The following is a 23,612-nucleotide window of genomic DNA, read 5'->3' on the forward strand; positions in this document are numbered from 1 at the left end:
ATAAATATAAGAATGCAACACTCTTAGAAAGCCAAATTAATAGTATTTCAAGTTTTATCATGTAACATTTCCGCAGTGAGTAAGAGCTGAATTTGGGTAAAAACCTACAGGTCTTCTTTTCAAATTGATAGATAGATCTGTCCCAAAGTGCACTTTAATGAGTGGAGCTGGTGTAATGTGTACGCTCATTCTGGCCAACTTCCTAAGAAAATTTATTTATAAATCCAACTCCAAACGAAAAAAAGACAAAGACAAAATGAAACGGAAAAAATTCCAGACTTCTGGTCTAAAACTTTCTTTTAACTTACGTGGCAACGGTAATTTATGCGGAGGTTTCACTTTGAGAATGACACTAGGCTGGGAGAACTTTACTCCGAGCTGCTCAATGACTGTGCTCTCAGGCACAGGGGCACGGGGAGACTCCTGCTGGAAATGGGGAAAGGCAGTATTGGGTCACACATATGTGCTACAACGAGGTGGAATCAGGCGTTCATCAATTTTTGGGCAGGTGGAGTTATTGGTATTATTTGAACGCTTGCTCATTTGCTTTGCTTTCGATTTAAAAAATGCTCATTCATCTTGAATAGAAGTTGAGATATTTCTGATGGAAGAGGGTGGGGGTCACCAGGTTTTAGAGGTCAAATTAGTGAGAAAATGACCACCAAAGTTTGGTAACTTCAATAGCTTGAGAGTCCTTGAACACTACAAATTTACATATTTTGTACCTGTAATCAAGGTTTTCTTCAATAAAATACAAATAGAAATGTGTTGTTATGCGGACATAAAAGGTGTTGAGCCAAAAAACAAAAATTTGATAAAAATTGCCAAACTGCCGGAAAAATGAGTTTTTTTGGATTTCATTATCTTGATGAGCGCCTGATTTCATCACGATGCCTTACATATCAGTTGTTTGGGTTTTTTGTTTTTTTTGGGTTTTTTTTTGGGGGGGGGGGGGGTAGTAAGAGTTTCATGGCACTTGCAACAGAATAAGGTCAGATAAGTGCCTAAGATTAGAGGTGTTACAAGACAGTAACAAATGCAAAAATAGAAGGAGAGACAAGGACGACAGATGTTTGATAGAAAAGGAGGAGTAAACTACATGACAGCACGCGCCAACCACCCACAGGTCACATCTTGCTCCATTAAGATAGACCTGATGCAGTATTGAGTCTTAGAGGCAAGACCATACATAAAAGAAGCCTGTGAATGTGGGTGTGTGTGTGTGTGTGTGAGAGTGGGTATGTGTGTGTGTATATATATATATGTGTGTGTGTGTATGTGTGTGTGTATGTGTGTGAGAGTGGGTATGTGTGTGTGTATATATATATATATGTGTGTGTGTATGTGTGTGTGGTGTTGTGCAGAGTATTATCAGGACAGCATTTGTCTGTGCACGTGAGTGTGTGTGGTCTCTGTGTGTGAGTTTTGTGCAAGAGTATGTGAGTTTTGTGCGAGAGTATGTGAGTTTTGTGCGAGTGTGTGTGTGTGTGTGTGTGTGTGTGTGTGTGTGTGTGTGTGTGTGTGTGTGTGTGGTGTTGTGCAGGGTATTAATAGGACAGTGTGTGTTGTGCGTGCATGGTCCACATGCCCAAAAATGGTGATTTCCAAAGATTGAGAGTCCTCGGAAACTGAAAATTTACATTTGTTGTGCCTTTAATCAATGTCTTTCAGTAAAATCCACACAGAAATGTGTTTTTGAATGGACTGAAAAGGTGTTGAGCCAAAAACCAAAAATTAGAAAAAAGTTGTCGAACTGGTGGCAAAATGCCCATATCTTTGATTTTATTATTTTGATGAGTGCCTGATTTCACTACCCTGTCTCACATATATGATTACAATTGCTCCAGTTGGCTAGAAAGAGTAAAGAGATGTGGTTACTCATAATCCATCATGAGTAGCTCCCTGCTCCATAATAAGTACCGGGTAAGACCCTGTTTGCTTTTAACTGATTCACAAGTTCCAAAAGTTCTTCCTCCTCTTCTTAGCTTTATCAGCAGTTAGACATTCCTTCTAAGACATATCTGCAATAAAACACTCTGTCTGTCTTTCACAACTCTGCTTGTATGAGTTGTTTTGATTTCAAGCCAGACTGTACAGAAATTACAAGGACAAAGAAAGAAAGCAAGCAAGCAAACAAGAGAAAAATTACCTGTGGCGGCTGCTCTGGTGGGGGTTGACCCTCAACTTGTTCTGGTGGATCTTCCACGTTCTCAGCCAAAATCTTTTCATTCTGAGGGAAAACAAGAAATGAGATAACTTCTGAGATATCAATACATTTGTCAACTTATGAACATGACCACTTTCTCAGCTAATACAGTTATATTTTTAAGCATCCGAGCCGAGAAATGAGTGGCGATACATGATTTTTGATGTCTGTTTCAGACATGGTATTTGAAAAAGATGAACATAAGTGTCTTGAATATTGTGTTTTCAAAGTACACCTAAAGAAGTAGAGCTTTGTGAATACTTTTTAAAAAATAAGTGAATAGGCTACGTGTAGAGGGTGAACATAAACCTTGGACCATGAGAAAATTCAATGACAATAATATGAACATCTTTCAAATCTGGTCAAGGTATTTGAGTCTAATCGATCGAGTCAATGGTCACAAGCACAAGATTTCTGAGAAGAGAAAGTGAAGCACTGGCCAAGTGAATACAAATAACTTTTAAAAAAATTCCTTGCAAATTGACAGACTATTCAATACGAGGCTAGTTCTTTAAGAGCCAGCTTTTTGGAAAGTAATATATCCCTAGATTAAACTTGACTTATTTTAAGGTAGAAGCCGTCCAATTGAAGCAACTATAAATTCAACGAGGAGCAAAACCCATGTTCAAAGAGATAGTTTAACAGAAATGCTTTTTAAGTTTCTTTTTCAGGCATTCAAAACGGAGCAATGGCATATTCATCATTCAATAAAAATCGTGAACTTAAATGACCTACGACAAGTATATTTTGAGGCAGCATGGTGAAATGAGGTGCTCGTCAAAATAATGAAATCAAAGAAACCAGCACTTTTTCTGGTCAGTTGCCAAATTATTTTTAAAATTCCTACTCGAAAACATATTTCTGTGTGGATTTTACAGAAAAATATTGATCAAAGGCACAAAACATGTAAATTTCCAGTAGGCTATCCAAGGACACTAAGCTTTGGAAGTCACTCAACTTTGGCCACCAATTTCTCACTAATTTTACTTCTGAGACCAGGTGACCCCTACCTCCATAAATCACAAATATCTCGACTTCTATTCTAGATACTGGGTTTTTTAAAATATTCAGCCACATGCTCAAAAATTGACAAGCGCCTGATTCCACTGCGTCGTGACACAATTAGCTTTTCAGTGACCTGTCCGGATAAATATTGGGCTGCTGGGAAAAACATTTGAGAAAGGGCTAAAATAATTTGTGTTACACTTGGATAAAAACTCTGTATAACCCGTGTTTATTAGCCACATTTGTTTTATGTTTTAGTATATATGTTATACGGCACTTGCAACACAATTAGGTCATAAAACTACCAGAAATGAGAGGCCATACAAAAAAGTGACAAACTCAAAAAAGAAGGAGGATAGTAGATGTTTGATAGGAAAGAAGGAACAAACCATACCAGAGCACCCAAAAACCACCCACAGCCATGTCTAAAAGGTTATGTGCCACTTGGACAGAAAAAGTTATCATTACTAAAGTGTACCAATGTGGGTATACATCCTACACACCAACACATAAACAAAAACAGAGGTTTGGGCCAATACTTTAAGACAGACCTCTATTAGAACAATAAGCTCACCTCCTCCTTTTGTTTACTGATAGCTGCAGCAATACTCTCCAGTTCTTTCTGCCAACCTTCCACTGGCAATTTGTGAACTTCAAACCACACTTCTTTGCTTCCTGTGTCTGTAACAAGCAAACTTATAGATAAACCGACCATACACCAGAAACATTTTTATCAGTATGCAACTATGTTGAAAAAAATCATTAAGATTTGATTTTGAGGATAAATGCATTCCTTTTTCTTTATCAGGCCTGGTATACATTATATCTGAACTGAATAATTATTTGCAGTTACCAAATCTTCTTTCGCTGAAAACTACTTAATGACTGTACCATGTCTTACATTAAACAGTTTCTCGTTCTATTATGATATCACTTTCAAAAAGTCAAATATTTAACTTATTAATACTTTCTATACTGGCGAGCAAAAGAAAGTGGGCAGTTTTCAAATTGGTGCTGTATGAGTAGTCTCGCGAATTTTGACTTGACGATTGTCATGCTGAGCTTGTGTCACTTTAGAAAGTTGGTCAGAACAACATTTGTTTATTTTGTTGTTATAAAAAGTGTTAGCCTACAACCCGTTTGGCCAAAAACGTGTTGTGAAGCACAACGCCAGGAAGCTCTTGGCATGCTCAGAGCTCATGCGACAGTTTCTGCTGTAGCTAGAGCTTTCGATGTGAAGAGAGATACTATCCAGAAGCTAAGGATACACTTCCAAGCAAGAGGTTCGGTTAGTGACACTCCAAGGTCTGGTCGTCCTCGTGTCTCTACTGTGGTTGAAGACAATCGGATCAGAGTTCCAGACTTGCAGGATTGGTTTCAAACAGCTTCTAAAACTGTCAGAGATTGTGCTGGACATAAACCAATCAGCCGCTTCACCGTTTGTCAACGTTTGAAAGCCCGCTGAATCGTTGCCCGACACCCACCTCGACGCACTCGTCTCCTCCAAAGACACCGTCATGCCAGACTCAACTGGGCACGTCTGCATCGGCGAGGGCTAAACGACCAGTGGAACAGGGTGATGTTTTCTGACGAGTCCAGATTTCTTTTGGATCACCACGATGGAAGGCAGAAAGTCTGCCGGAGACGTCATGAACGTTATTTACCTCAGTGTGTCAGTGCTGTTGCTGACAAACGTAGCATTGTGGTATGGGAATCAATAAAGCACCTCTGGAACAAGATGGAAAAGGAAATTCGCACACTTTGGCCACCCCCAATGACAATCCCACAACTGCAGCAATCACTAATTCATGCTTGGAATAATATTCCCCAGCAATTTATCCAATGACATATGCAATCCATGAAGCGGAGATGCACTGTAGTCATCAATGCTGGTGGGAGATACACCTGTTACTAATTCTGGGATTTTGAACATTCGAATCGGTGTTATTAATGTCTAATAAAAGGTGTGCTTTTGATCGTTTTTCTTAGTCTTTTTGTCTGCACTTATTGAGAAAATGGCTAGCCTTTCAAAATCCATTTGCAATACGTCATTACAACGGCAAAGAACGGAAATAATGCACAGAACGGAGGGTGCCCACTTTCTTTTGCTCGTCAGTATATTTGTTTGGAAGTAATCTTACTTTCCAGTACAAGACCGGCATAATCTCCGTCTTTTGATGCTTCACACTTCTGGCACAGAATCTTTGATGTGGCTTCCTGAAAAAGGAGGAGGGCTGAAGAGTGAGCAGTAAAATGGAAGAAATTTTTTTTTTAATTTAAAAAAGGGAGCATTTTTATCTCTGTATGAAAGTAGGCTCTTTGGTCTTTACAGTTTATTAATACCTAAGAACATTTTAAAATATTCTGACATATTCAACGATATCTTCTTTAAAAAAAATATAATCAATATCCTCTTTTAAAAGATATTTCACAGTATCTTCTTTTAAAGTAACTAAATGTCTTAAGCAGATAATTGATTGGCTTAATCTTCTGTATCGCATTCTCCTCCATAAGCGATTTACTTGAACAGTATTAAATGTGTGTCCATCACACGATAAAATACAAACGGAAGTGAAACAAGTAAAACAGAACATATGCTTGGAAACTCACTGGGGAATTTTCATTGAGCGCTTTGACAAAGAAAATGTGGTTGAAGGCAAACAGGAACAGTCTTGAAATGGCTGAAATAAAAAATAAAAAAACAGCATAGATAATTATAATTTTGAGAGAAAAAGAGATTGTATTCTATGAGTAACTTTCTCAGAATTATGCAAATAATATAAAGAATTATATGCGAGGCAGCATGGTGAAACCAGGCGCTCGTCACAGTAATGAAATTGAAGAAATTGGCTTTTTTTTGCCAGTTTGTCAATTTTTATTGAATTTTTGTTTTTTGGCTTAACACCATTGTTGTCCAATTAAGAACACATTTCTGGGCGTATTTAAAGAAAAATGTTGATTAAAGGCAGACAAAATGTCAGTTTTCAGTATCCACGGACAATCAAGCTATGGAAATAACCAAACTTTGGAGACCATTTTCTCGCTAATTCTACCTTTGAAACCAGGCAACCCCACCTTCTTTAATCTCAAATATATCTTGACTTCTATTAAAGATAGATGGGCATTTTTTTCACCAATAACAAGACAACTGAACAAGCTTTAAGATGATACCAATAACTCCACATACCCAAAAATCGATGAGCGCCTGATTCCACCACGTCGTGACACATACATACATAACTGAGCCAAGAGCATGATACTTGGTATTACGTGTATAATTACAAGGTGATCAAAAAAGCTTTACAAATTCTTTGGTAAATATTTTCCTCCTCACTGTAGTTTTGCTTTTCAAATTTCAATTTTATTAGGAACTTAAAGGGAAATTGGCTGATATTCATCTTGGATTATTTCACAGAATAGCTATACTCTACCTGGCTTATAACAAAACCACCCAATTTCAATCTAGTCCATAATTTTTTAGCATGACACACCAGTCGTATTAGGCCTGCTACATTTTTAATGTCGTAACAATAGGACTATGTAGCAAGCTACAGCAGCTAGCTGGCCAGCAAAAGTCTCAACTTTATTTTGCCTGCTGAGATCACGGCTCAGTTTACTAAAAAGCTGAGAGCATTTAGTATTGAATATTTCCTCCCTACCAAATCACCATCCCTCACATTTTGTAATTTTCATGAAAGGAAAGAGGCAAATGCTAAAAAGCTCTCAAGGACTTCTTTATAGGTAGAAAGTTCCATCAGTTCGGAACTATAGGCTAAAGAGAATTAGACCTAAAAATTCCCAGACAAAACGGCCACTTCAGGTTAAACATGCACCATTCGAACCTCAAAAGGTGCAGAATTCAGTATTACAGTCCCATGAGACATCTGTCCAGACAATGCTTCAGCAAGGACTTTCCTATACGTCCACCATCTACATTTTCTCAGGGCAGATCTTAGTAATCTATCGTCCCATATTCATGTTTAACCAACGCTTTGCAAGGTTGACAGGGATCAGAAGATGGTAAGGTATCAATAGTACCTCTATCATCTTGAGCACATGAAAGTTGCTTGGATGATATCTGGTTCAATGTGTCTTTAAAAACAAACAAACAACAAATTACCCATATCATCCACTGTTACGATGAGATGCCAGTCCGGGGAAATCAGGTAGGTTTTAATGTCTGTGATTTCTGCGTGTTCCTCTTCCCAGGCATGCAGTTGGGTCTGTGTTTGGGTCTCCATAACAGCGAGTCCATTGGGGAGACCAACAAAAATGTATTTGCCATCCACACTTTCTTTGAGGGCAGTGGCATTGTTGAAGACCTAGAAGGATTGTAAAAAATATATGGATTATATTTGCTCAGGAATAACGTCTTTTCAACATTTTCAAGGCTCTTGGGGTATGCAAATTCAAGTGAGCGTATTACTTTTGTGGTATATCTGAATGTTTAATTTACAATCTGGTGTGTAGGTCAGTGGCAGGGGGTTAGGCCTAGCCTATTGTTTTGTTTGGCCGAAAGTGTGTAAAGCAGAGAGAGTGAGTGGGTAAAGTATGAGTCTCAGTTCAGTTGTATTGTTTGGTGCAAGTGTATAAAAGCAGTCTGGATTACTACAGGTCAGACTTTAGAGGAGAGAGCTGTAGCAAGGCAGAGGAGGCCTGCTGAAATTTTGGGTGGATAAAAGGCTAGTTAGAGCCTCGGTTTATTTCTGTGTTGTGGGTGAGATTCCAACGCATCGAGGCCCCATCGCTGAGGAAGGATCACCATCCGGAGAGAAACAGGTTTGACTAACCTCTGTTGTAAACGCAGGCAAACAAAAGGTTAGTGTTATTTTATGTTCAAGTAACAACAACTTTAAATAGATAAACTTCACTTTAAAAGAAAGCGTCTACAGGATGTGAGAGTTATTGCAACATGACAACTCAAAGTAACATGCTCCTTCTGGAACACTTCCTGTATCAGGTGATTACCAGGTGAAACAGTTTACTCTGTAAGCCTATACACCCACAATTGCTGCTGAATGGTACCGGCTGAGTACGCAATTCAAGATCTTCAAATACAATAAAGATTTTTACATTATCAAGTCTACTTACTTCAACTCATTCAGAAAGTAGTTTTTTGGGGCAGTTGAAACCATTTGGACATAATTATAAATTGATGACTCCATGAACCATTGTAGTGGTAGTTATACATCACAGGGATAGTCATTGAATGTCGATGTTTACCGATGTTACAAAAGTAATACAATGAAAATAATTAAACAAACTTTTGACCCTATTCAATATATCAGTGATACATATATGAGAAAAGTAATTCAGAGGGTGTTTAAGTAAGTTTCTTACTGGTAGTTCCTCTGGCTCCTCAAGACGTGGTGGCCTCACTTTCCTCGCCTCTGCAAGTATGGTATTTTCCTTGCCTTCAACAATTTCCCAAACATTATCAAGTAACTGGACCAAAATTTTGTTGATCATGCGATACGGCTGTGGCAAAATATCTCGCAACTGGTCTGGGTCCAGAAGATAGTCGTTATCATCTTCCAGTTGTATGTTGTAGATAGATGGTGGTGTGTAGGAGACATTTTTCCGGATGTACACAGGCATCTTGGAAAATGAAATAGTGTTCTCAACGTTTAAAGAAAAGTTTAAAACACTTGCATAAAGTGTTCAAAATATTCACAGCAAGAACTGAAAACCTGAAAAGAAAACAATAGTAAAAGTGCAGTTAAGTTGGGGCTCGTTTCATAGCATTAAACAGATAAAAGGTCATTATTGCAATAATTGAATAACTGCATTTAGAAATAAACATTTGTGAGGCATTTTAGTGAAATAAGCTGGTGATTGTCAAAATAATGAATTAAAAGATACTAGATTTTTCCTGCCATTTGACAATTTTATCAAAATTTTTGTTTTTGGCTCGACACATTTTACATTCACGTAAAAACACATTTCAATGTGGATTTTATCGATAACTTTTTAAATAAAAGACACAAATAAAAAGTACATTAACTCATTCGCTACGGCGGCTCGAGAACCGACGTTCAATTTTAGCTTGGTTTCTATTCCAATCCACATATCCATGTTAAAATAAAGGTCATAATATAAAGTTGTCTTCCGGGTCAAGTGTTTCCACCGAGAATCGGAAGTTTTGATTCAGTTTTGAAACACGATTTCGAAGTTTATGCGACATTGTTTTATCGCGAAGCCCAAATTATAGCCAGACACCAGTCTTTGTACTTTTACACAACAAAATGTATCATTATTTTGCTCACTAAAGAAGTGTAGGACTCTTCTTATAATATTGATACTACTGGACTCAAATTGCCAGTGCACTGTAATTGAGAAATCAATATTTTTGAGTGCTAGATCTAGGCCTAGATCTAAATAGTCAAAATATTTTTTTTTCTCCTCAAAATCACTACTTTTTGGTGAATTTACTCAAAAAGTACCATCCAAGACATGTATAGGTTTATTCCAGATGAATAATTCCATATAAGATACGAGTGTTTTTTTCTGTTTGGGATCCTTTTTTCAAAATTATAAAAAAAAATTTTTTTTTTCACAATATCGGAGGTTATGATCCAAATGTACAAATATTATGGAATGTATGAGAAAACTGCTCATTTTTCAATATTTTCCTGTTCTATATACAGTTATGGTTATTTTGATGTATAATTTGACTAGGTGCAAGCATATTTTTTGAGTTTCAACTGAGATTATAAGTTTTTTGTTTTCAAATTTTATCCGCAGCCAATCACAATTGTGTTGCGTAATCGCCTCTTACAGGAACCAAAGTGGAAAAATACTCAAATAGACAATACAGATGTATTCTACAAACCATACTGAAAATGTTGGTATATAATATGTTGATATTTACTTGAAGTTATGGCCCCCAAGACCTGTGAACTGCGCACTAGTCATCATCACATTTCGCCCTCCCGAAAAAAATTCGTCCACAAGCCGAAAATAATACGTAGCGAATGAGGTTAAGGTGTTCGCCTCTCATTCAAAACTCACGGGTTCGAATTTTCTTCTCTAAAATTGTCTCTTTTCACCTCCTTTTCTGCTCTCTAGCAATGTTCTGTCATCTGCTTTCGTCTCCTCTTTCTGCCCCCACCCCTTCACCTCCTTTGCCCCCCCTCCACTGGGCTCCTTGGGCTCCTATTCTTTCTGCAGCCTTTCTACTGCTACTCCTTGGCTCCTTCTTACTGCTTTCCTTCAGCCACACCCCTGATCTTCAGGTAGGAAAGATCTACAGCTAGCCATCTCGGACAAGGGCGAAAAATCTTGGAGGGTCCGCGTGCAAGTTGCGCATGTTAAAGATCCTTTGGTGGTCTAAAATCGATAAGAGTAGACTTAGGCCGCCACTTGGGCAAAATCAAAATTTCCTACCAACTGAAAAAGTTCAAGGTGTCTCACGCGCTCATATGACCTTATGCAGTTGCGAGCGCCGTAAAACTTACCAACCAACCCCCCCAGATTTTCACAGGACTCTCAAGTTTTGGAAGTCACCAAACTTTGGCTGCGATTTTCTAACTAATTTTACCTCTGAAACCAGGCTACCATCACCTTCTTCATTCGCAAATATCTCAACTTCTATGTTTTGCATCGAAAGCAAGACAAATGAACAAGCTTTTAGATTAAACCATTAACTCCTTGCCCCAAAATTTACGACTGCCTAATACCACCGCATCTTGACACATTTATACAATTTTATAACAACTGCCCTGCTAGAACAATCGTCTGCCTCCTCCCTTCCCTAGTAGTCTACACAACAGAAAACACCCCTCCCCTACCCCTAAAAAAGACGTTATGAAAATGATTCTAAGATCTCTAGTTTCTCATGAATTTTTCCTTTAAAAAAATTCCCTAAAGCATTGCAACAGGGGCACAAATGTTGTAAGGGGCATAACTCATCTAATAAATATATTTTTGTGCCTGGCGTGACTATCTTTAGTAGTGTCCCTTTACATGTAAAATACAGTCTAAATTGTCTGAGATGGCCACAATCGATGGCCGTCTTAGGCAAGACTGATTAAAATGAAGAAAACAAACCATTTCCTTCTGACGTCCCAACCAGAGGTGGTCGAAAGCTTAGACTGTCGTAAGGCCGATTCAATTTTTTTTTCATATGGAGGTAAGTTGGAAAGGGAGGCTTCAATTAAGGCTGCTGTGAGTGTTAAATTCTATGACGTGTGTCAGATGAGGAAGACAGTGTGCAGTGCAACAATAAAACAAACAAAAAATGTGTGTTACACGAGGAAGACCAAATGCCATGAAAAAAAAACATACAAAGGGGTCGCCATTAATTAGCAATTATGCGACATTTCTGTCTCAAGTTCAGGTTAAGTTCCATTGTTACCAACTCGGTCAACAGAGCAACTGCTCAATTCACTTATATGATTCTTGTATGGTTAGAATTGTGGTTCATGACGGTTCGCACGTCTCCCTCATCTGAAGTGGAAAATTTGTTACAGACTGGTCAAATTGGGTAAACAGTGGGAGAGACCTACACAATATGATCAGTTCATTCATTAAAAGGACTAACAATTACGAGAGGGGAATGGATTACATAAGCTCGTCCACAGCATCAGGGCCAATATTTAATTCGTGGCAATGCACCAGGCAAAGGGAGGTTTGTGAAGTCATCTTTTAAGGCCTTGTTGGACAGGTTATCAGTTCATGCAGTGCCATTATCTTTAAAAACGCAAGGTGGGGGGGGGAATGGAAAGTGGTCAAGTGTACAGTGTCTGGCTTGGCGGGTTTGACTTTATCAACATAACTGGTGGTCTCTCACTGCCACACGGGTCATCTTATTCTTTGGTTGATTTGAGCGACTGATACATTATAAAAGAACTGCTTTGGTAATCTTTCTGTATTATGACTCCTAAATGCCTGACCAGTGTCCTTTCTGCTGCTGGATAGTTCAAAGAACTTTTCCTTCGTTTTACAAAACCCAAAAATTCTTTCAAAGTCAAAAGTAATACATAAAGTTATTCCATATTGAAATAGATTGAGAAGTTATACAGCCCATCGACTACCAGAGATGTGCTAATTTTGCTTCATTCGAATCGAGGAAACAAAGCAGCCCTGTATAGGGGAGTGGCGAGAGAAAAGATAAAGGTGAAAATGAGATGAAGGATGAAAAAGACAAAGTCTGAGGTAGGCCTTAAAGTCTGGTTTGATGTGTAAAGACTCAAGTCACGATCGAACTTGCTATTTGAAGCCCTAAAAAATTGAACGAGGAAGAAAAGCCCCCCAGAGATAATAAAAATGTGTGGCTGCGCTACTGCTCAGATAATTTACTGACATATTCATATGAGCATATTTCGTTCTATCCTGAACTAGTGGAAATCGTTTTTGACAGCCCTCTTTTGACTTCAGAATAACAAACAATAAGAAGTGAACATCCAAATTCATGGAATAGATTGTGGGCATAGCAGGTGAGTTCGGATATATTCTGAGTACAGAATTCAATATGGGATGGGGAGGCTACGTACTTTAGTCTTCCGGCTGTGAGATGAACTTTGATAGGAGGTTAACAAACTGAACTACCTGTAGACAGTGAAACTGAGTAGGAACCCAGATCAGTGGGTGTAGGACAATTATATTGTCACATTGTCTTGTAGGCCTAACATTTTGAATTTAAAGATCAGAACACAGTCGAACCTGAGTAACATGGAAACGTAAGGGACCCAAAAAATATTCCGTCTTAGACATTTTCCCTCTTTGACAGGGGAATTTAGTGTGGAGATGGAGGGGGGTTAGGGGTGTTCAAAGGCCCAGCCGGTGGAATCAAGGATCGCATGTCCAGTCGGCAAGCAGTCAAAACTTCACACCTCTCAGCTGCTATCTTCTCTGATAATGACATGAGTCAGTCTTATTTATCCAATTACCTCCAGTGCTTGCATTTCATATTACCACTGTACTTGATCCATTAAAAACAGAAACATATGAACATCTCCTTTGCTTCAATCCTTATGGCCCCACCCATCGGTGTAATAAGCACAGCCAACCAATGCCACCCGTCACTGCGATGATATAACAATTCTGGGAACTCTCGTCTCAGCTGGCTGTACGATGAGTGCAGCAGGCATTGGTCAAACTAATTTCACACCTCTGGCCTGATGAAAATTTACTGGCACTCGTGAGATTTCACACCCACACCACCCTGACCATCTTCATCGCTCAGGGCTCACATAGATGGGGTAACATTTTCCGTCTTACACAGGTAAAACTCTAGGAAGGGAGCAGATTTTTCTTTCCATTTCCGCGTTGGACAGGTTTCCGTTTTATACAGGTAATTAAAGAGGAATATATCAAGGGGGGAGCGGGGAGATTCCGTTCAGACAGGTTTCCGTCTTACATAGGTTTCCGTTATACATAGGTTTCCGTTATACATAGGTTTCCATTAAGGAAGGTTCGACTGTATATGATAACTGACGTGTCAGTATCAGCACCGGTATACAGAATAAAGAGCAAGCAAGCATGGAATCCCAGTTGATTTTGCTCAATCATTATATAGGGCCAGGCTATTATCATCAGAGATTGGATTTATGCTTTGGGGACGCCAATGCTTTGTCTGATTAGTTTCAGAAAATTAAATTGGTTAAACAATGGAGCATAGGTTGAATTCATTAAGTATAAAGGTAGTGGACGGGGTTTGTCACAGTAGTGTTATTGGCCCAGATCTAGATCTAGATCTACTAATCTACACTCTGTTCTGTACTTGTACCGCTACTCAGACTGTCGCTATTTTGTTTACATCCCGAATCAATGTTGTAGATCTAGAGTCTAGATCTAGATTCTAGATTAGATTCTAGTCTGTAGATCTCTAGACTAAAATAGACCTTACACTCTTAGTCAAAGAGCACAGAGATAAATTTTGTCTCTTCGCATATGTGTAATATATATCCTCACACCTAACACAAAAGATAATGATCATTATTTGAAGATTTACCAAAAATGCAGAAGGAAATTGTTTGCTCATAGAGCAAGCAGAGTCACCCCAGCCGCTAGCAGGCTCCCTTCTTGTTTCCGCGACTCAGACGCTGTAACCAAGTCGCCATGTTGACAGGCTGACCAATGAAACTTGACGATTTGTTTGGCCAGAATTTTTCCACTAAAAAAAATATCTTATTTTTAATCGCCTTGAGCTTACACCTATTTGAAAGTAAAGAATTCGAATTAAATAGAGAAATCAATTCTGAACTTGATGTGTGGACAAGATTATTCTTGTACTTTATTATTTAAGCTCTGGAATATGAAAACAGAACTATTTATAATGGCAACAAAATTTATGCTTACTTGTGTCTATTCTGGCAATATCAGATCTACGGTAAACCGTTAGTGCATTGTGTATTATTTCAATTCCCCCCCTCCAGAGCAAGGAGGTATACAACAGTGTTTGTGTAAGGTCCTTTGCTCCAGAGGCGAACGTATTTTATTCAACTCAACAGTCAGCAACGTTCTCGGCAGCCCCCCCCCCTCTCTCTCTCTCCCTCTCTCTCTCTCTCTCTCTCTCTCTCTCTCTCTCTCTCTCTCTCTCTCTCTCTCTCTCTCTCTCTCTCTCTCTCTCTCTCTCTTTCGCTCCCTCTCACTTGTACCCCCCCCCAAAAAAAAAATAAAAAAATCTCTCTTCCTTTCTCTCTTCCCCCCCCCTCCCCCTCTCTCTCTCTCTCTCTCTCTCTCTCTCTCTCTCTCTCTCTCTCTCTCTCTCTCTCTCTCTCTCTCTCCTTGTCTCTCTCTCTCTCTCTCAGTCTCTACATTATGTATGTAGACTATGTTCGTGCTGATACAACATCTGATGCAATCCAATATCTTTGAGCAAAGAAGCAAAACTATTAATTGCACTACGCTTTGGGTCATTTTACAGGGGCAAAATTAGAAATTGAAAAGTCTGGCATATGACTGCGAATTCAGGACGTACGTGACGTTGCCATTAGATTATTATTATGTTGGAGACACCGGTAGCAGCTGTGATCTGACATTACAATTAGATTATATACCTTTTGTTAACTATCTTCTCTTATAAGACCAGGGGTGGAGGGGGGGGGGCACCCATGGATAACCTATGGAGTAAAAGCTTTCATTTGTTGTTGTTGCTGCGCTCTGCTGTTGCTGTTGCTGCTGTTGATGGTGGTGATTGTGTTGGTGTTATTTGTTGGTTGCTTTCATTAGATTTTTAAAATTTTCCAATGCAAGAATAAACGAGCATACATTTTTACTGAATAAACGTGGTGGGGGTAGCCAGGGGACACAAGGTGCTTGTTTTTAAAAAAAGACAGAATCAAGTTTGGTTGAATTTAATTGAAATTCGTGACCACAGGTGAAATTAAATGTGAGACAAAGGCTTAAAGTGCGAGGAATGCGTCAAGGGGTTAAAGCAGAAGGGTGCTTATTTAATGTGTCTGTAGAGTTATCGCGGAACTCTGTTCTCCTCTCCTGTGTCTTCCTTTTTTCGTTTCACCATTCCCACAATTTTATTTCTTGGAAGATAAAAATAAAAACCCTTATTTCGACATTGTCATCAATGGAAGCAATTGATTCTTCTAACAATTGCTTAGTAGTAAGTTAGTAGTGCTCATGTGGCGTCGCGTGGCCTAGTAGGCTGCCGGACTCGTAATCGTGAGGTTGCGAGTTCGGGGATTCGAGCCGCGGGCCCGACGTTGTGTCCTTGGGAAAGGCACTTTACACGAATTTTTCTCACTTCACTACTTCACCCAGGTGAGAATGGGTACCCGCCATAGACAGTGAAAGATCCTGTCAGTATGTTAGAGTTTTAGCGCAAATTAATTGTGGCTTCTGCGTCTAGTCTTGTTATGTTTATTTTCCTTCTTCTACAGTTCCTGACTTTCGGAGGGTTTTTTTTTGTTTTTTTTTGGGTTTTGTTTTTACGTTAAGCCACAGTGCCTGTAGCAATCGGCGACTGTGTGTGAGCGCTAACCTTGTACCTTGCAGTTATTTTGTTGGCGAAGGCTACACGCCCGGATACGTTTAGGGTTAATGATTTCTATTTCTCTGTAGCATTAATTGAGATTCTCAACTGACTGGTGTTAACTAATTGCTGAAATAGGGTAAAGAAAGGATTTGGAAGCACGTGCGCACGCATGTCAGTGTGTGTGTGTGTGTGTGTGTGTGTGTGTGTGTGTGTGTGTGTGTGTGTGTGTGTGTGTGTGCGTGCGTGCGTGGGTTTGTGTGTGTGTGTGAGTGTGTGTGTGTGTGTGAGAGAGAGAGAGAGAGAGAGAAAGAAAGAGAGAGAGAGAGAGATAGATAGATAGATAGATAGATAGAGAGAGAGAGAGAGAGAGAGAGAGAGAGAGAGAGAGAGAGAGAGAGAGAGAGAGAGAGAGAGAGAGAGAGAGAGAGAGAGATTGGGTAGGGGGTAGGGAGGGTGGGAGGGTGTTCACAGGCGGCAAAACTACCCTGTACGAAAAACCCGGACTCTCTTTGCTTCCGATTACGTTGCATTCCTGAGTATGGTAAAACTATCACAATTTGTCATTAAATTATCCCTATATATACAATGTACGTCGTCATAAACTTTTGATCACTCTGTCGAATTGTGCCAAAATGATAGCCTTTGCCCTTCTCATGAAGGAAAATCTGGCTGGTCTCGGCTCTGTCAAAGGAATTTGATTGGCGGTGTGCACTCGGTATGAGTCCGCTCCAACTCCAAAGAGGTTATAGCCCGCTCTCTCTGCAACCACTTGGTTACTTGACCACTTTGTATGTTCAGTTCGAATCTTATAAGCTGAACCAAAGATCTTTGGCTGGACGGTATAACGTTAGAAAAGGCACTTTACGCTAGTTTGTTCCCTCATTGGCCTAGTGGTCAGGCTCTCGAATTAGCAACAGTAAGATCATGGGTTCGAACCCCTTTTGTGGCATGGCACTGTGTCCTTGGGAACGGCACTTCACATAAATGTTGCTTACTTCCCCCAGGTGGGAATGGGTACCTAGCAAAGTCATCAACAGATTTTGTCAGTTCATTAGTGTTTGAGCGCATGTAATTTGCAGGTTGCACTGTATGCTTCCAGGGAAGCCTAGAATGCTTCTTGAGTGTTTTTATAGAGTCTGCTTCTGGGGCAATAACAGTTGTAAAGCGCAGAGAGCATGCTGTAGATTGTGGATATAAATGTAATTATTTGTATCATTGTTTTCTCCATTTTGTCTAGCCACAAATGGTTGCTTGACAATTGGCAGAGATGGAGCATGTGAATGAAAGTGACAATTTAAGCGTCTTATAACAGGTTGCAGAGCTATTGCATCCCAAAGAAGACCGCAGAATTATAGGCCTATTTTGGAATGAACTTTATGACTTCATTGATTGTGCATAACCTATGTAGCTGTGATGTGGGCTAAGAGTTACTCAGAGAAGCATTTCTTTTCGAAATTTTACTCATGCTGTTGGCTCCCAGAAAGGACTCCAATGGCCTTTTTGAACATACAGTCTGAGAAATTAAAGCAGAACTGATTCCTGGACTCATATAATATGTGAAGTGATAATAATAGCAATGATGATGATGATGATGATGATAATGATGATGATGATGATGAGGATGATGATGATGATGATGATGATGATGATGATGATGATGATGATGATGATGATTGATGATGTCTCCCTCTGTCTCCCTCCTTTTGCTACCTACCGGGAGTCTCTATATAGTACGCTCAAAGATGCCCCTTATTCATCCCACTTTTACACATTTAACCTCTTGTCAGCCTTGCGACGAAGAGAACTCCCCCCCCTCCCCCGGGTCGTTGCACAAGCTAGATCACTCGTATTATAGTCCCATAGATAAAATGCTTTGATACTCTTGCTAGATTAGCATCAGTTTCTTTATAATTAGCCCCAATTGCCTTAGCTCGCACCGAGTCATTTTCGTCCAGCCTCATGGTAACCGCATGTAACCTGAAAACCTATGTTATGCCCATTTCTCTGATACTATACATAGCTACATTAGTTGCACTCTCAGCTATACGCTCTTATACTACCGTCTAGGCTCTCAGTTGCTCCCGAGGAAGCCTACATGTGGAGAGAAACGTCGAGTCGATTCAGTAAAACGAATTTTAAACATTTTAGATTTATTCTTTTTTTCTTCTGTAAAATCAAGCAAGACTCTCCCTCCTACTCTGCTTTTTAAACAATGATGATGATGATGATGATGATGATGATGATAATGATGATGATGATGATGATAATAATAATGATATAATAGTTTAGTTTTAGTAAGTTTTACGGCGCTAAATAATAAAATTAAAAATAAAAATAAAAATAATAATAATAATAATAATAATAATAATAATAATAATAATAATAATAATAATAATAATAATAATAATAATAATAATAATAATAATAATAATAATAATAATAACATTTATTTAGCGCATATCCACACTCTGCAGGATAATGTTCTATGCAGTTTATATTTTACAAACTCTTACTTCAGTAAGTCCTAGAACACGACTCAGAAACATTCTTGATTTCCCTGAAAGCATACATGTACAGTGCAAGTTGAGGATTACATAAACTAAATAATTAACAAGCTAACAAGATCTTTTGCTGTTTATAGCCAGGTACATGAGTGAAGAGAGGAAAATTCGTTTACAAGGTAAAACGCCTTTTCCAAGAACTCAACTTTGGACGCTTGGCGGGTTTTCGAACCCGCGACCTTTAGGATGAGGGCTTAGTCTGAAAAATAAAATGATCTAAAATTGAAAACTCAAAGTTGTTTGCGTGTCGAGAATCTGCTGTCACGTGAAGGCATGTACATTCAGCATGTGTGTCAGCGTGCTTCCTCTTCAACTTCAACAGGAATTGCACTCTTGACCTTATGCACCAGTGTCAGTGTTCTGCAAAGCTAGGTTTTGATGAAGTTTCACAAAAGAGCAATTTAATTATATCTGCCTTTGCTGATGCAATACGAATTTTTCGCTATGATAAGAACACCATGTGTGTGTTTTGAACAAGCCTACAAAGAATGTATTGAATACATTCGAGGTCTGAATATCTCTTCAGTATGTGCGGTTTTTTTTCTTCCCCTTGTGCGTGCTAGACTGAAATTTGTGTTTATTTAAACTATGTTTTCTGCAAGTAAGATGCTCGGTAATGCTCCATAAAATTAACAACAGTGTGTTTTGGGGGTTCCATTTCTATACAAAGTTACAAACTAGAAATATAACTTACATTGTAACTAATCATAACCAGAGGTTGGCTAGAATTATTCTGGCATGACCCAAGAGATTGTTGCATCTTGGTCCGTAAAACAAAACATCATGCCTAACCTGCGACCAGCCTGGTTGTATATAGGGCTTGGGAGATTTCGCCATGCCCTTAGTGCAACCACCGACGTTCCACTGTCTTTTGTACTAAAAATGCTTAAATTTACATTTAGTAGGAAATAATCAATGACTCATTTTGAAGAAAACAACTAGTACGCAAGCCAAGTTTTTGAACAAACATTTTAAAAATGTTCCTACCGGCTTAAATAAAAGGGGAAATGAAAAAGGAAGTGGAATATGAGTCAACAGATAACCCATGGGAAGGTGCTCAGTTGTTTTTTTCCACTCTCCTGCTTTATTTAGAAGATAGTGAAAGTGGTTGCACTTAAGTGTGGTTGGGTGGACCAAGGGCCGTTTACCCTTATGTAACCGTTCTTCTTGTCAGGGGAATATAAAAAACAAAACAAAACAAAGCATAAACATTGAAACAAAAAAGAAGCATTATTAGTGTCAGCCGCAATCTGCACTATCAGCCCCCCCCCCCCCTCCTTCCCCTATACAATAGTATTTCTCCTTCAAAGATGAAAATTTTTATTATAGTGTGGTCAAAAATTCGTGGCGTAACTTAATGTAAAATATCTCCTTAACTCGTTGAACCTCCAACGTATGCACTATGACTTATATCAATTTTTCTTAACTGATGAATATTTCTTCAAACACCTGTACAAATTCCTTAATAAATATTAATTTAAAAAACCCAAGTCTATAGTTTCTACAGCTTTTAAAAAGTTTACAAACAGCTCGAGCAATATCGCCTTTAAAAGCGTGTCTGTCATTTTTTTTATTGCGACTTTATTCTTATTGAACGCATGTTTGGAGAACCTTTAGAGCAAAAAATATATTCACTATAATTTAATAAAATAAATTTCTTGCAGCAAGTTTTGCCATTAAAAGTGTCATTGGTGAGCTGTGACGTAGGCCTTATGGGTATACAAAATGTGCGCAAGAGGCGAGAAGTGCTGGGAACAATCCCATTTCTACGCGCGGCGGAGATTTATACTAATGTATACGGTACATAAATTAAAGAAGAAAAGTTTTTAAATCTAGCCTCCATTGTCGGGGGAAAATATGACTAAGTTAAGACAAATTGATACAAACTGCTGTGAAAAATATAAGTGACGGTGATTCCCCTATTTAACTTGAGGTACTCTAACATTGGTGCCTTTAGGATACATTACGTAGTATACTAGTAGTGATTTGTTGCCAAATTCTTTTCTCTCTAGCTGGGTTTTTTTGGCTTTGTTTTACCGACAAATTGGTAATTCACTAATCCGCTTGTGTATTTTCCCAGCTTTGCTAATCTGTGAAGGCCCAGCTGACAACTGATAAGTTTGACTTATGACTGTAAATCCACAAGCCTGAATGTCAGGTCAACTACAGTGGCCCCTCTTGGTAAAGAGAGCGAAGCGTGTCATATGGGGTTGCTCACTCCAGAACAAGATGAGGAACACCTCACTCATTGGTGATGGAGATTCAAAATCATCCCCACTGTATTGGCCTTCAACCCCTATGATTCCATACTCAGAAGGAGGTGGTGTGTGTCATCCATGTGGCAAAAGAGTAAGTCAAAATTGATTTTGATTCTTACGTGTCATGAGAAATCAGAGTGATTTATTTCAGATACTCGATATCTCTCTCAGAAAAATGCCTCACTAATACTTAGGCTATACGTATAGAGTGATTAGTTCATTGAAAACAATGTCTTATTCAATTTAAGTGAAGAGAAATAAAAGGCAAACAATAACTGCACTTTTATTGATACTGATCTGATTCAGATTAGGCCTAGTATTAGTGTGAGAGATAATACACCCCTTTCCCTCCATTTAAACCTATTTATGCTCATCAACTGTGCTTCAACTCTTTTATCAGCAGCTGACACAAGTAAAAGTACTGTGATTGAAAATGTAATAATAGTTTGATGATAGAAAATTGCATGTTTGGCTTTGTTTTCATTACTGTTGAACTTTGTAAGCCTTTCACTGGTGATTTTGTTGGCTTGAAAAAAATACTTCCAAGAATGAGAGAATGGTTCTATAAATGAAATATGTTTTGTATGTCATATCATTTCAGTCTCAGCTCTGTACTTTGCAAAATCTAAGAGCCATCGAGAAAAAGAGAGGTGTAACGCTTGGAGAGAGAGCCTTTGGCATACTGACTCAGGTACCGTATTTGAGGATAAGAAATTTCGCTTGACTATCCCCTAATTTTCAAATTCCCATCAATCAACAATTATTGCGCTATTCCCCTCAAGCAAAACTTACCCTGTTTGTAACCTAAGATATGATGGATGTTTGTTCATTTTTTTCTTTTAATGGAGAACGAAGCAAGTTCTCCTGGGACCTACGGTGCTTGTCATGCCTTGTGAAGCATGAGGACCATAATGATGAACGCCGTGTATCATATTTTGCATTTGGCAAACTGCTTCATTACATGTATTTCATAAAACTAATTGCAGATTCACATTCAGACACATTTTTGGGGATATTTCCAGAAATGTTTTTTCCTTTTAGAGATAGTAGAATTTATAAACTGAGTCTAATCATAAAATAATATAAATGCAACCAACCGCTTATCTAGCGCTACTCTTTGTCCCTGGAGATCAAAATCAACAACTGTCTGGTGAAGCACAAACTGACCCTGTGTAATGAAGGGGTTAATGCCCATCGTCTTGTAGTCTCGTGGTAGGCTTACTTCATGCATTCACTCACTCTGAGACTCAGACAAGTGTGTCAGTGGAGAAAGGGAGATTATCACTAGGCCCTAGGCTAGGCGTACACAGTTGCTGAGTCGCTGGTGTGTAGTGTGTAAAGTGTGCACTGTATGTAGACGGTGCACGCAGCACCTCTGGTGGCCAAGAGTGAAGGGGTTTGGAGGAAAATTAACATTAGTAGGCTACATTTCAGGTAGGGGGCAAATAGTAGCCTATGTTTATAACGGCGTTCCTTTTCGTGCATTGGCAAAACCTGGTGGAAAGCTGGGCTAGTAAAACAGGGTGGCAGTTTTGCAGGATTTGAGTGTACTCTGCTTTCTTGTCCTTTTTGGGTTTTTGTTATAAATGAAATTGGACTCTTATCAGCTGAATTCTTGTGCTTGGCATCTGCATAAATAACTCCCTGCTGCTTAGAGTGTTAAATGGGTTTTTAGTCTGCAATTACAATTTTGCCATTGAATGCGTTGCCAGCTTCTGTCTGCAGAGGATAATAACAACACCTAAATCCTTATTCTTATGGGGTTTGTTCCAGGTTTTTTTTCTCTTCTATTCTTTTCAACCAGGAGAAGATTGGATGTCTCCAGTCCTATTACACAAAACCTCTGAGGTTGTTCAACTCTTTCCACTGCTAATGTAAGAATCAGTGGTGGCCACGTTGCTGCACAGCACCAGCACAGATGGAGACCCACATCATGACAGATGCCCGCCTACTAGTGAAAGCAACTGGTGCTTTTACAGTACATGTATAACACAGACAGGTCAAACACAGAAGACTCAAAATCACCCATGCATCTGTAGAACTGTGCCTGCGGTCCCGGGTTTTTTTTTCCTTCTTTATCTTTTAAAGATATTCTTCGAACTACAGATCCCTAGAACTACGGATGCCTCGAACTACCGAGGCCAGTTCCAACGAATTCGAGCTATCTCTGTACTTTTACAAAAGGCATTACAGCCAAGGAAGCACAGCACTATCACACAAGGGAAGGCTTTCTGCCCTCCTCAAACCCCCTCATATGAAGCCTTTGCACCACAGATGAGCTAATGGAGATCAAGTACGCGCCTGGCGTGACACAAAAATAGAATGGGAGTTTCCATAAGTTCACATCTGGTTGAAGGGCCCTAAGACGGTCTTTGTGACCAAACCAAGAGTAGAGGCAGCTTTTGCTATCACTACTGCAGACTGTAATTTGGGGGCCCTTAGCACCCAGACGCTTATGCCGTTTCTAAAATTGGAGGTCTCAGCCCGAACCACGGACAGTGGCATCAGAAGGGACTGTACTCAAATATAGAGGGCAGAGACCAACATAGAGGGTGCAGCTAGAAAAACAGGAAAGGAACCATCTTTTAGAGAAGGAAAATTGGACCGCCAGATGTCTCTACTGCCCAGGAAGAAGGACTGATTAGGAA

General features: G+C 39.2%; 2 protein-coding genes across 4 annotated transcripts in view; one reads left to right on the forward strand and one right to left on the reverse strand.

Moving 5' to 3' along the window:
• The window catches only part of LOC101861474 (WD repeat-containing protein 93), a 52,650-nt gene extending 38,065 nt beyond the window's left edge, over positions 1–14,585 (reverse strand). For 2 of the 3 annotated variants that reach the window (XM_005089020.3, XM_005089022.3), the window contains exons 1-8: positions 14,166–14,584; positions 8,552–8,901; positions 7,332–7,533; positions 5,822–5,892; positions 5,353–5,428; positions 3,786–3,892; positions 2,150–2,230; positions 309–426 (exon numbers count right to left, since the gene is read on the reverse strand). In XM_005089020.3, the coding sequence (XP_005089077.1) occupies positions 309–426; positions 2,150–2,230; positions 3,786–3,892; positions 5,353–5,428; positions 5,822–5,892; positions 7,332–7,533; positions 8,552–8,809 (913 nt within the window). In that variant the 5' untranslated portion in view covers positions 8,810–8,901; positions 14,166–14,584. Of the gene's footprint in view, positions 1–308; positions 427–2,149; positions 2,231–3,785; positions 3,893–5,352; positions 5,429–5,821; positions 5,893–7,331; positions 7,534–8,551; positions 8,902–14,165 lie in introns of all 3 variants that reach the window. The other variant, XM_005089021.3, reaches the window with a different exon arrangement.
• Positions 14,586–20,802: 6,217 nt separating this feature from the next.
• On the forward strand, positions 20,803–23,129 carry LOC106014242. Its single transcript, XM_035968152.1, has 3 exons — positions 20,803–21,055; positions 21,566–21,655; positions 22,769–23,129. Exons 1-3 carry the CDS (start codon positions 20,858–20,860, stop codon positions 22,835–22,837), a joined length of 357 nt encoding a protein of 118 aa, XP_035824045.1. The 5' UTR covers positions 20,803–20,857; the 3' UTR covers positions 22,838–23,129.
• Positions 23,130–23,612: the final 483 nt, after the last annotated feature.

This window comes from Aplysia californica, unplaced genomic scaffold (assembly GCF_000002075.1).
Source record: "Aplysia californica isolate F4 #8 unplaced genomic scaffold, AplCal3.0 scaffold00002, whole genome shotgun sequence".
NCBI lineage: Eukaryota > Metazoa > Mollusca > Gastropoda > Aplysiida > Aplysiidae > Aplysia > Aplysia californica.